Consider the following 14817-nt stretch of genomic DNA (forward strand, 5'->3'; position numbering starts at 1 on the left):
TTAGTATGTCGTCCAAAAATGTACAAAAATGTAATAGTTTTGTATGTCGTCCAAAATGAGACAAAAATGTCATAGTTTAGTATGTCATCCAAAATGAGACAAAAATGTCATAGTTTAGTATGTTGTCCAACAATTGACAAAAATGTCATAGTTTACAGTATGTCGTCCAACAATTGACAAAAATGTCATAGTTTAGTATGTTGTCCAAAAATTAGCAAAAATGTCATAGTTTAGTATGTTGTCGAAAAATTGGCAAAAAATGTCATAGTTTAGTATGTTGTCGAAAAATTGGCAAAAAAAGTCATAGTTTAGTATGTTGTCCAAAATGAGACAAAAATGTCATAGTTTAGTATGTTGTCCAAAAAATGGCAAAAAAAGTCATAGTTTAGTAGGTTGTCCAAAATGAGACAAAAATGTCAAAGGCATGTCGTCCAAAAATTGACAAAAATGTCAAAGTTAGGTATGTCGTTCAAAAATTGACAAAAATGTCATAGTTTTGTATGTCGTCCAAAATGAGACAAAAATGTCAATGTTTAGTATGTCGTCCAAAAATTGACAAAAATGTCATAGGTTGGTAAGTTGTCCAAAAATTGACAAAAATGTCATAGTTTAGTAAGTTGTCCAAAAATTGACAAAAAAGTCATAGTTTAGTATGTTGTCCAAAAATTGACAAAACTGTCATAGTTTAGTATGTCGTCCACAAATTGGCAAAAAAGTCATAGTTTAGTATGTCGTCCAAAATGAGACAAAACTGTCATAGTTTAGTATGTCGTCCAAAAATTTACAAAAATGTCATAATTTAGTATGTTGTCCAAAAATTGACAAAAATGTCATAGTTTAGTATGTTGTCAAAAATTGACAAAAATGTCATAGTTTAGTATGTTGTCCAAAAATTTACAAAAATGTCACAAAAATGTCACATAACTTAGTATGTCGTCCAAAATGGGACAAAAATGTCATAGGTTAGTATGTTGTCCTAAAATTGACAAAAATGTCATAGTTTAGTATGTTGTCCAAAAATTTACAAAAATGTCACAAAAATGTCACATAACTTAGTATGTCGTCCAAAATGGGACAAAAATGTCATAGGTTAGTATGTTGTCCTAAAATTGACAAAAATGTCATAGTTTAGTAAGTTGTCCAAAAATTGACAAAAATGTCATAGTTTAGTATGTTGTCCAAAAATTAGCAAAAATGTCATAGTTTAGTATGTTGTCCAAAAATTGACAAAACTGTCATAGTTTAGTATGTCGTCCAAAAATTGACAAAAATGTCATAGTGTAGAATGTCGTCCAAAAATTGACAAAAATGTCATAGTTTAGTATGTCGTCCAAAAATTTACAAAAATGTCATAGGTTAGTATGTCGTCCAGAAATGTCATAGTTTAGTACACCGTTCAAAAATTGACAAAAATGTCCTAGTTTAGTATGTCGTCCAAAAATTGGCAAAAAAAGTCATAGTTTAGTATGTTGTCTGAAATGAGACAAAAATGTCATAGTTTAGTATGTCGTCCAAAAATTGACAAAAATGTCATAGTTTAGTATGTTGTCCAAAAAATGGCAAAAAAAAGTCATAGTTTAGTAGGTTGTCCAAAATGAGACAAAAAAGTCATAGTTTAGTATGTTGTCCAAAATGAGACAAAAATGTCATAGTTTAGTATGTTGTCCAAAAATTGACAAAAATGTCATAGTTTAGTATGTCGTCCAAAAATTGACAAAAATGTCATAGTTTAGTAGGTTGTCCAAAATGAGACAAAAAAGTCATAGTTTAGTATGTTGTCCAAAATGAGACAAAAATGTCATAGTTTAGTATGTTGTCCAAAAATTGACAAAAATGTCATAGTTTAGTATGTCGTCCAAAAATTGACAAAAATGTCATAGTTTAGTATGTCGTCCAAAATGGGACAAAAATGTCATAGGTTAGTATGTTGTCCAAAAATTGACAAAAATGTCAAAGTTAGATATGTTGTCCAAAAATTAGCAAAAATGTCATAGTTTAGTATGTTGTCAAAAAATTGACAAAAATGTCATTGTTTACAGTATGTCGTCCAAAATGAGACAAAAATGTCATAGTTTAGTATGTCGTCCAAAAATTGACAAAAATGTCATAGTTTAGTATGTTGTCCAAAAAATGGCAAAAAAAAGTCATAGTTTAGTAGGTTGTCCAAAATGAGACAAAAAAAGTCATAGTTTAGTATGTTGTCCAAAAATTGACAAAAATGTCATAGTTTTGTATGTTGTCCAAAATGAGACAAAAATGTCAATGTTTAGTATGCTGTCCAAAAATTTACAAAAATGTCATAGTTTAGTATGTTAGTATATATACTAACCTATGAAATGTATGTCAATTTTTGCACGACATACTAAACTATGACATTTTTGTCAATTTTTGGACGACATACTAACCTATGACATTTTTGTCAATTTTTTGACAACATACTAAACTATGACTTTTTTTGCCAGTTTTTGGACAACATACTAAACTAGGACATTTTTGTCAATTTTTGGACAACATACTAAACTAGGACATTTTTGTCAATTTTTGGACGACATACTAAACTATGACTTTTTTTGCCAATTTTTGGACGACATACTAAACTAGGACATTTTTGTCAATTTTTGGACGGCGTGCTAAACTATGACATTTTTGGATGACATACTAACCTATGACATTTTTGTCCATTTTTGGACGACATACTAACCTATGACATTTTTGTCAATTTTTGGACGACATACTAAACTATGACATTTTTGTCAATTTTTGGACGACATACTAAACTATGACTTTTTTTGCCAATTTTTGGACGACATACTAAACTAGGACATTTTTGTCAATTTTTGGACGGCGTGCTAAACTATGACATTTTTGGATGACATACTAACCTATGACATTTTTGTCAATTTTTGGACGACTTACTAACCTATGACATTTTTGTCAATTTTTGGACGACATACTAAACTATGACTTTTTTTGCCAATTTTTGGACGACATACTAACCTATGACATTTTTGTCAATTTATGGACGACATACTAAACTATGACATTTTTGCCTCATTTTGGACAACATACTAAACTAGGACAATTTTGTCAATTTTTGGACGACATACTAACCTATGACATTTTTGTCAATTATTGGACGACATACTAATGTGTGACATTTTTGTCAATTTTTGGACGACATATTAAACTATGACATCTTTGTCTCATTTTGGACAACATACTAAACACTGACTTTTTTTGGACAACATACTAAACTAGGACATTTTTGTCAATTTTTGGACGACATACTAAACTATGACATTTTTGTAAATTTTTGGACGACATTCTAAACTTTAACATGGTTGTACATTTTTTGACGATATACTAACCTATGACATTTTTGTCAATTTTTGGACGACATACTAATGTATGACATTTTTGTCAATTTTTGGACGACATACTAACCTATGACATTTTTGTCAATTTTTGCATGACATACTAAACTATGACATTTTTGCCTCATTTTGGACAACATACTTCACCATGACATTTTTGTCAATTTTTGGACGACATACTAATGTATGACATTTTTGTCAATTTTTGGACGACATACTAACCTATGACATTTTTGCCTCATTTTGGACAACATACTTAACCATGACATTTTTGTCCATTTTTGGACGACATACCAACCTATGACATTTTTGTCAATTTTTGGACGACATACTAACCTATGACATTTTTGTCAATTTTTGGACGACATACTAACCTATGACATTTTTGTCAATTTTTGGACGACATACTAAACTATGACATTTTTGCCTAATTTTGGACAACATACTTAACCATGACATTTTTGTCAATTTTTGGACGACATACTAACCTATGACATTTTTGTCAATTTTTGGACCACATACTAATTTATGACATTTTTGTCAATTTTTGGACGACATACTAACCTATGACATTTTTGTCAATTTTTGGACGGCGTGCTAAACTATGACATTTTTGGATGACATACTAACCTATGACATTTTTGTCAATTTTTGGACGACATACTAACCTATGACATTTTTGCCTCATTTTGGACAACATACTAAACTATGACTTTTTTTGCCAATTTTTGGACAACATACTAAACACTGACTTTTTTTGGACAACTTACTAAACTAGGACATTTTTGTCAATTTTTGGACGACATTCTAAACTTACCATTTTTGTAAATTTTTTGACGACATACTAACCTATGACATTTTTGTCAATTATTGGACGACATACTAATGTATGACATTTTTGTCAATTTTTGGACGACATACTAACCTATGACATTTTTGCCTCATTTTGGACAACATACTTAACCATGACATTTTTGTCCATTTTTGGACGACATACCAACCTATGACATTTTTGTCAATTTTTGGACGACATACTAACCTATGACATTTTTGTCAATTTTTGGACGACATACTAACCTATGACATTTTTGTCAATTTTTGGACGACATACTAACCTATGACATTTTTGTCAATTTTTGGACGACATACTAAACTATGACATTTTTGCCTAATTTTGGACAACATACTTAACCATGACATTTTTGTCAATTTTTGGACGACATACTAAACTATGACATTTTTGCCTAATTTTGGACAACATACTTAACCATGACATTTTTGTCAATTTTTGGACGACATACTAACCTATGACATTTTTGTCAATTTTTGGACGGCGTGCTAAACTATGACATTTTTGGATGACATACTAACCTATGACATTTTTGTCAATTTTTGGACGACATACTAACCTATGACATTTTTGTCAATTTTTGGACGACATAATAAACTATGACATTTTTGCCTAATTTTGGACAACATACTAAACTATGACTTTTCTTTGTCAATTTTTGGACAACATACTAAACTATGACTTTTTTTTGCCAGTTTTTGGACAACATACTAAACTTTGACATTTTTGTCAATTTTTGGACGACATACTAACCTATGACATTTTTGTCAATTTTTGGACGACATACTAAACTATGACTTTTTTTTGCCAATTTTTGGACGACATACTAAACTAGGACATTTTTGTCAATTTTTGGACGGCGTGCTAAACTATGACATTTTTGTCAATTTTTGGACGACATACTAACCTATGACATTTTTGTCAATTTTTGGACGACATACTAACCTATGACATTTTTGTCAATTTTTGGACGACATACTAAACTATGACATTTTTGCCTCATTTTGGACAACATACTAAACTATGACTTTTTTGCCAATTTTTGGACAACATACTAAACACTGACTTTTTTTGGACAACATACTAAACTAGGACATTTTTGTCAATTTTTGGACGACATTCTAAACTTTAACATTTTTGTAAATTTTTTGACGACATACTAACCTATGACATTTTTGTCAATTATTGGACGACATACTAATGTGTGACATTTTTGTCAATTTTTGGACGACATACTAACCTATGACATTTTTGTCAATTTTTGGACGACATATTAAACTATGACATCTTTGTCTCATTTTGGACAACATACTAAACACTGACTTTTTTTGGACAACATACTAAACTATGACATTTTTGTCAATTTTTGGACGACATACTAAACTATGACATTTTTGTAAATTTTTGGACGACATTCTAAACTTTAACATTTTTGTCAATTTTTGGACGACATACTAACCTATGACATTTTTGTCAATTTTTGGACCACATACTAATTTATGACATTTTTGTCAATTTTTGGACGACATACTAACCTATGACATTTTTGTCAATTTTTGCATGACATACTAAACTATGACATTTTTGCCTCATTTTGGACAACATACTTAACCATGACATTTTTGTCAATTTTTGGACAACATACTAACCTATGACATTTTTGTCAATTTTTGGACGACATACTAAACTATGACTTTTTTTGCCAATTTTTGGACAACATACTAAACTAGGACATTTTTGTCAATTTTTGGACGGCGTGCTAAACTATGACATTTTTGGATGACATACTAACCTATGACATTTTTGTCCATTTTTGGACGACATACTAACCTATGACATTTTTGTCAATTTTTGGACGACATACTAACCTATGACATTTTTGTCAATTTTTGGACGACATACTAACCTATGACATTTTTGTCAATTTTTGGACGACATACTAAACTATGACATTTTTGCCTAATTTTGGACAACATACTTAACCATGACATTTTTGTCAATTTTTGGACGACATACTAACCTATGACATTTTTGTCAATTTTTGGACGGCGTGCTAAACTATGACATTTTTGGATGACATACTAACCTATGACATTTTTGTCAATTTTTGGACGACATACTAACCTATGACATTTTTGCCTCATTTTGGACAACATACTAAACTATGACTTTTTTTGCCAATTTTTGGACAACATACTAAACACTGACTTTTTTTGGACAACATACTAAACTAGGACATTTTTGTCAATTTTTGGACGACATTCTAAACTTACCATTTTTGTAAATTTTTTGACGACATACTAACCTATGACATTTTTGTCAATTATTGGACGACATACTAATGTGTGACATTTTTGTCAATTTTTGGACGACATACTAACCTATGACATTTTTGTCAATTTTTGGACGACATATTAAACTATGACATCTTTGTCTCATTTTGGACAACATACTAAACACTGACTTTTTTTGGACAACATACTAACCTATGACATTTTTGTCAATTTTTGCATGACATACTAAACTATGACATTTTTGCCTCATTTTGGACAACATACTAAACACTGACTTTTTTTGGACAACATACTAAACTAGGACATTTTTGTCAATTTTTGGACGACATACTAAACCATGACATTTTTGTAAATTTTTGGACGACATTCTAAACTTTAACATTTTTGTACATTTTTTGACGACATACTAACCTATGACATTTTTGTCAATTATTGGACGACATACTAATGTGTGACATTTTTGCCTCATTTTGGACAACATACTAAACCATGACATTTTTGTCAATTTTTGGACGACATACTAACCTATGACATTTTTGTCAATTTGTGGACGACATACTAAACTATGACATTTTTGTCAATTTTTGGACGACATACTAACCTATGACATTTTTGTAAATTTTTGGACGACATATTAAACTATGACATCTTTGTCTCATTTTGGACAACATACTAAACACTGACTTTTTTTGGACAACATACTAAACTAGGACATTTTTGTCAATTTTTGGACGACAAATACTAAACTATGACATTTTTGTAAATTTTTGGACGACATTCTAAACTTTAACATTTTTGTAAATTTTTTGACGACATACTAACCTATGACATTTTTGTCAATTATTGGACGACATACTAATGTGTGACATTTTTGTCAATTTTTGGACGACATACTAACCTATGACATTTTTGTCAATTTTTGGACGACATATTAAACTATGACATCTTTGTCTCATTTTGGACAACATACTAAACACTGACTTTTTTGGACAACATATGACATTTTTGTCAATTTTTTGACGACATACTAAACTATGACATCTTTGTCAATTTTTGGAAGACATTCTAACCTATGACATTTGTTTAAATTTTTGCACGACATACTAACCTATGACATTTTTGTACATTTTTTTACGACATACTAACCTATGACATTTTTGTCAATTTTTGGACGACTTACTAATGTATGACATTTTTGTCCATTTTTGGACGACTTACTAATGTATGACATTTTTGTCCATTTTTGGACGACATACTAAACTATGACTTTTTTGCCAATTTTTGGACGACATACTAACCTATAACATTTTTTGTCAATTTTTGGACTACATACTAAACTATGACATTTTTGTCCATTTTTGGACGACATATAAAACTATGACATTTTTGTCAATATTTGGACGACATACTGTCTTTGCAGACATTAGTCAACATAACGTGTCACCTAGCAGCTTTGAGGCTTTTCAAGGCTAGCTCTGTCCTCCAATTATTGCAGATTTGTGGATGATGAAGTTGAAATTGAAATGACGCACGCGACGCAACGCAGTTTTCACAAGTTATTTTGTTTGCTTTTGAAGGTTTTTGGTTTGGGTCTGACTAGGTGTTAGTTGAAACACCTAGACAGGCTCCTAAAGGCTCATGTTACTCCTCGACTACTCTGTTCATCAAAGGATTATGGTCTTGTGGTGCCAACACCCTGCACAAGACAATCGAGACGTTCCACGCTGGTGGCATCTACCAAGCGCTACCAGAACAGGGGACGTCCCTGTCTGTCTTTAAGAAACTCTGGAAAAACCAGCTCTTCCAAGAGCATCTTCTGTCCTAGCACTTACCTTAGCCCCTCCCCTGCACCATAGCCCCTCCCCTGCACTATCCCCTTCTTACATCCACCTCTGCACTCTCACCCTCCATCAGTCCACATTTCTTTCCATTTTTTTTTCTTTCTCTTCTTTGGATGAAAACGTCTGCTAAATGCTTAAATGTAAATGTTAATGTATTGCTTTATCCTCCACATGAACGTCACAGAGGTCTCAGCTGATGAAGACACTGTGGAAAAAACCCTAAAATCTCACATAATATTTGTGAAGTTATGTTTATGAATAAACGTTTAAAAACCAGACAAATGAAGCACAAGATTCAGTGTCATCGTTTTATTTTTGTTTCTTCAGAAGAAGCTGAGAAGACGAGAGAAACAAAATCACAACATTTCTGCAGCATAACATTTTCATACTTCACTCTGGTCTGAGGAACCACAGGAAACACATGACCATGAAGAACATGAAGAAGAACGTGAAAAAGTGAAGAACATGAAGAACATGAAGAATGTAAAGAAACATGAAGAACATGATGAAGAACATGAAGAAAGTGAAGAACATGATGAAGCATGTGAAGAACAACATGAAGAACGTGAAGAACATGTAGAACGTGAAGAATGTGAAGAACATGATGAAGAGCATGAAGAAAGTGAAGAACACGAAGAACATGAAGAAGCATGACGAAGAACAACATGAGGAAAGTTAATAAAGTGAAGAACATGAAGAAGATCAGAGAGAGAGAGGAATAGCACCAGAGTGTTGGAGTAAAAAGCAGAAGCAGCAGGTCACACACACATGGGCGTGTCAGTCATGTGACATTGCAGATGAACTTCACGTCTATTCTCATTAACACAACCACAGCTCAGAGGAGGGGGCGGAGTCAGATGGCACGAAATACTGCTGAGTCGCCGTAGCCACTGCTGGGTCATGACTGCTGAGTCACTGTAGCGACTGCTGAGTCATGACTGCTGAGTCACTGTAACGACTGCTGAGTCATGACTGCTGAGTCACTGTATCCCTCCTACATTAAAGGAGTAGTCATGGTTTTTCTTCAGCTGTGGGCGGAGCCATGTTGCTGGTGTGATTAAACTATGATGTCGTCAGTTTATTTCTACACATGCATTCATTAAAAAGAAAACACTGACCTCTACAGGCTGAACAAGCACACACACACACGTAGCCGTTAGCAGGTATGTGATGTCATTTGGTTTCTTAGCAACCAAAGAAAACTGATGATGAAAGTCTACAATCATTTTAATATTCACACGTTCATTCACACGTCAAAATGCCCTTTGATTAACTGATGGCTCTTTATATCGTTACAGATCAAACAACAATAATAACAATAATGTGCAAATCATGAGCTCAATAAAGTTCAAGCTTTTGTGTGCAAAACAACACCAGCAGTGCCAACACACACACACACACACACTTACACACACACACACACACTTACACATATACACTCACAGACACACACGCATGCACTCGCACGCACGCACACACACACACACAAACTCGCACACACACACACTAACTGATTTAAAGTGAAACAAACGAGTGACAGAAACAGAGATTGTGGTCATGTGACGGTGGTTGCCGTGGAGACAGTGAGTGGTTTCACTGTTGGGCCTCTGCGAGTCTGTTACTGATCTCTTTGCTCTTCTTTGTGACGACAGCGTCAGGTTTAGTTTCCGCTGCGACGGCAGACGTTTTCTTCTTCACCACCTGCTTCTCCTTCACCGTCTTCACCGTCTTCTTCACTGCTGCCGACGCAGGGGACTTTTTTGGTTTGGTACGAGACACTGGTTTATCCACCTGACACAGAGAGACAGAGACACAGAGAGAGACAGAGACACAGAGAGACAGAGACACAGAGAGAGACAGAGACATGGGGAGGAGGAGAGGAAGAAAACAGTGAATTAAACCTTTAACATTTCTGTATAAAACACTCATTTGCTTTGTTTCATGTTAGATGAGACAACACTTTTATTTAACTTCACAATATTTATTATCAATCTAAAGACAGTAACTGATTAGCTTAGCCGAGCTTAGCATAGAAACACAGGGAGACAGTCAGCCTGTGGTGACTTCATATTTTAAAACGTACATTATTATATATATTATAAGAGCAGTTTCTCATCTAACTGTCAAAAAGCAAATTAACATATTTGTAAAACTATTCCTTTAAGACTCTGTGTCATGTTAGCATGCAGCTCTTAGCATTTAGCTTAGTCATGACGAGCAGATTATTATTGATGAGTGAAAATAAAAGCACAAAAGGTGAATTTGTGCTTCAGCAGCGCTGTTTTCGTGCAGTTTCCTGGTGAAATAAATGGTTTAGAATGTTGTTAAACAACAAGTGAAGCGTCGCTGGTTCAAATCCCTACAGTGACTGTAGAAATGAGCAAGACACTGAGCTTGGTCCGGCTCAGATTTCACCAGAGTCATCCTCTGGTGTAAATGAGCAGGGATGTTGCAAACATGCAAACAAATAAACCATAAAACCATTTCAGAGATCAGAGATTATGATCGAGACGTCACTGAAGTGACGGTTGGTGAATTGAGTCTGTTTTGATCAATCAGTTTGACTTTTTTTAATAAAAACAAAGAAACATTCAAACTCAATCAGTTTGTGTTTGTGGACAAAAACAAGACGTTTGAGAACATCATCATTTCCACGTTTGACAAACACTGATCAGTATTTCATGGACCAAACTATTACTGAACTATAAACTGCTGTAGACTCAGATGTCGAGGAATTATATTTAAAGTCTGGATTATTGAAGAGCAGCACAGAATCAGCAGAGAGTTCATTTTCTCATGATGTTCTAATGAGTCGTTAAAAAGTTCCCCCACACTGTTGATCAATGAAGCCAAAGATATTCTGCGTACTGCACCTTTAAGAGACCAGTCTGGTTTAGATTTAACACATTCACAAACGTTCAGTTCATGATCATGATGAATGAAGGACTGCATGAAACTGAGCTGCACAAATTGGACGTCAAAAACATAAACAAGAACATCATCTGCAAAAAGAGTGACTAAAGAATGACACTGCACCACTTTCTGCTGCCACGGACGCCATTTTGTGTCTGCCCACTGGTGTGTGTGTGTGTCATGGTGACTGAGTGAAACATGGATGAACGTTTACAGATAATTCACCGTCAACAAAAGCCATTATCGGTCGTCACTAAAACAACATGAAGAGCTTTTTGATTTTCTCTTAGATTTGTTTGTGTTACATGTTTTCATTAATCCATTCATTCATCAGGTCCATCAAAGCTGGTGGGCGGAGCAAGCAGAGAGGTGAGTAGATTCAGAGAGGATTTCATTTGTCAGCTGTCTCACAGTGTGTGTGTGTGTGTGTCAGGTTTGGGCTCCATGCCTTCCAGAAGAATGATAAAAACACACCTGACTACAGCAGGTTTAGAACAGAGCTGCTCTCAGTCTGTGAGTCCTACAAGGACGAGAAGGAGGGAGTGGCTTCATCAACACAGTGTGACTGACGTGATTCAAAAAGTGCTGACGTCATTCATTCATTCATAATTAGTCTCTGAACTGTCAACATGCACGCAGACATTACGTCAGTCTGTTCATCTGCTCAAGTTTTATTATTTCATATTAAGAATTTCAAAAAAACATAGAAAAAAGACAGAATTCTAATATTAATCTCAGAAATCTGACTTTTTTAAATTTTGTTTACAAAAAATATTCATATTCTGAGAAAAACATTCCTAATTCTGCGATTAAAGTCGGAATTCTGAGAGAAAAGTAATTTGCCACAGGTATTTTTGTGATATTTTAAATGTCAGACTTTTTGAATTATTTTTGATAAACTGTAGAATAAATAGTTACGTTGATCACCTTAAGGACATAAAACGTATTCATTCTAAACTCGTTTTGCTGTGATTTGTGTTATTTTGTCACCTTGGGCTCTTTGCTGCTGGGTTCGCTGTACAGACTGCGTATCCTCCGACGCTCCTGCAGCTTGTTGTCACTGGGCGGAGCCTTCCCCTGCTCTCCTTTAAAGGTGGCGCTGTAACTGGTCTCCAGACTTGTTTCCTCCACAGGTGGTTTATACTGAGCTGGAGCTTTGAAAGCTTTCACTGGTTTCACATTTTTATACGCCTTAAACTCAGTCCTGAGAGAAGGTGAAACATGAAAATATAAATATGTTTAGTATAAACTGTGATCGACATTTATGAGCAACTGAACTTTCATATTGTAATGATCACAGGAACAGGACTGTGATACAGGAAACACTGCAGATGAAATTTCATTTACGTCCTGTCATTACATTCATACGCTTTTACTCACACTACACTTTATACATTTATACATCTATAAACTACACTTTATACATTTATACATCTATAAACTACACTTTATACATCTATAAACTACAGTTTTATACATTTATACATAAAAATACATAAAAATATTCAAGTCACAATACGATATTGAAGTCAAAATATATTTTCGCGATACAATATTATCACAATATTTAAGTCACAACACGAAAATGATCACGATATTTAAGTCACAATGCGATATTATCACGATATTTAAGTCACAATATGAAATGATCGCAATAGTTAAGTCACAATATATTATAACGATATTTAAGATATATGATATTAACGATTAATTATCGATAACTGGGTTAATTGTTACAGTTCTAGTCTTCTCCATTTACATCAGAAGTACGTGACGTGACGTCATCACAGACTTTGTTAGCTACTGTTAGCAAACAAATCTACATTTGTTACATGAAAACAACACATTTACTGTGAGACAAATACGACACAAGTGAAATTCATCGCAGCCATCTTGGAATCCCATATTGTCCGAGTTCCTACTACAAATGGAACGCACCATGAAGCTCTGAAGGTTTGTGGTTGTAATATTTACTTGAAGCTCTTACTTACTTCTAGCTCTTATTTGTACCCAAATGTTTAAATGCACTTATTGTAAGTCGCTTTGGATAAAAGCGTCTGCTAAATGACATGTAACATGTAACATGTAGTAACAGTTTTAAACACTAGAGGTCGCTGCTGTACTTTGTTTGGACATGTGAGAGTGAACTTTCTGAGCTGCTGTTTGAATGTCAGTGTGATGAAGATGAAGATGATGAAGGTTGTACCTGTAGCTGCTGGACGTGGACATCACCTCCTGAATCTGTCTGTTCAGAGCATCAGCAGCTGCTCGGTCTCTCTTCTGCTCCTCCAGCTTCTTCTTCTCTGCAGACTTCTCCCTCCTCACGCTCCTCACAGTCTCCACCTTTGACTCCTTCACCTCCTCCACCTTCTTCTCCTCCTGCACCTTAATCTCCACCTTCTTCTCCTCTTGCACCTTAATCTCCACCTTCTCCTCCTCTTGCACCTTAATCTCCACCTTCTTCTCCTCCTGCACCTTTTCCTCCTGAACCTTCTTCTCCTCCAGCTTCTTCTCTGGCACCTTCATGTCCTGCACCTTCTCTTCCACTGTCTTCACTTCCTTCTTCTTCTCCTCCTGCACCTTCACCTCCTTCTTCTCCTCCACCTTCTTCTTCTTCTCCTGCAGCTTCTCCTCCACCTGGCTCTTCTCCACACCGCCCTCGCTCTCGGTTCTGTGGATCCACGGGTGGTCGTGTTTCTTGGGGATGGGCCAGGCTTTGTAGTCCTTCTGGTACTGGGTCTGGTTGTTGAACGGGCCTGTTGTGGGCTGGTACTCGTCTCTGGGTCTGCAGCTCGGTTCGGGTCGAACTCTCCACGCCCTGAAGTCTTGTCGCATGACGGACGCGGCAGAACCGCGTGTTTCCGCTCCTGCGGCAGCGGCGGCCGCGGGCGGTGCCTCCTTCACCTGCGGTTCTCCTCCTGGAGGAGGCTGCTGCTGCGTTTCTATGGCGACAGCAGCGGCTCTTTGATGGCGGTGAAGATGGTGAGGAAGACGCTGCGCCTCCGCCACGTCCGAGTATTTCGTGAAAACCAGAGGAACCGCGATGTCCGCTTTGTCCAGTTCAGTCCAGAAGCGGTTGATGCAGCAGGCGCGAGTGATGCAGGGCCACGCCATGATGAAGGAGTGAGGGAGAGGAGGAGGAAGAGGAGGAGGAGAGAAGACAGATGAAGAGAGAGACAGAGAGAAAAACAAGTGTCCTGTAGAAAAATCTGCAGCTTAAACCAAACAATTTCTTTAAAGATTCATTTCATTCACTGCTGCTCACTATGAACAAGTGAATATCGGCTCCTCCCACTCTCTCTCTCACCCCTCCCACCCTCTCTCTCCGCCTCTTCCTCTCTCTCTCTCCTCCTATTTCTCTTCTTCTCTTCCTCTCTCTTTGCTACAGTTTATTCTCTTAAATGTAAAATCTTTTTTATTATTGTTTCATTTGCTGTGAAAATCACGTGACTGCCTGGTTTAATATCAGTGACCCCATCCATTGTATCAAAGTGACCACGCCCACCAGTCTTACCAAATTCGAAAATGATGAGATAAAAAAATCA

General features: G+C 35.6%; 1 protein-coding gene across 2 annotated transcripts; it reads right to left on the bottom strand.

The window, feature by feature from the left end:
• Nucleotides 1–8653: 8653 nt before the first annotated feature.
• On the bottom strand, nt 8654–14585 carry LOC131463241 (microtubule-associated protein 6-like). 2 transcript variants are annotated; one of them, XM_058635038.1, is made up of 4 exons: nt 13479–14585; nt 12263–12476; nt 11747–11792; nt 10067–10150 (listed from the first exon to the last, which is right to left on the bottom strand). In XM_058635038.1, the coding sequence occupies exons 1-3, from the start codon at nt 14384–14386 to the stop codon at nt 11751–11753; spliced, it is 1164 nt and encodes a 387-aa protein (XP_058491021.1). In that variant the 5' UTR covers nt 14387–14585; the 3' UTR covers nt 10067–10150; nt 11747–11750. The 2 variants fall into 2 exon arrangements, with proteins under 2 accessions (XP_058491020.1, XP_058491021.1); XM_058635037.1 differs by lacking the exon at nt 11747–11792 and having other exon boundaries at nt 8654–10150; nt 13479–14584.
• Between the last annotated feature and the right edge of the window lie 232 nt (nt 14586–14817).

This window comes from Solea solea, chromosome 7 (genome assembly GCF_958295425.1).
Source record: "Solea solea chromosome 7, fSolSol10.1, whole genome shotgun sequence".
NCBI classification, from domain to species: Eukaryota; Metazoa; Chordata; class Actinopteri; order Pleuronectiformes; family Soleidae; genus Solea; species Solea solea.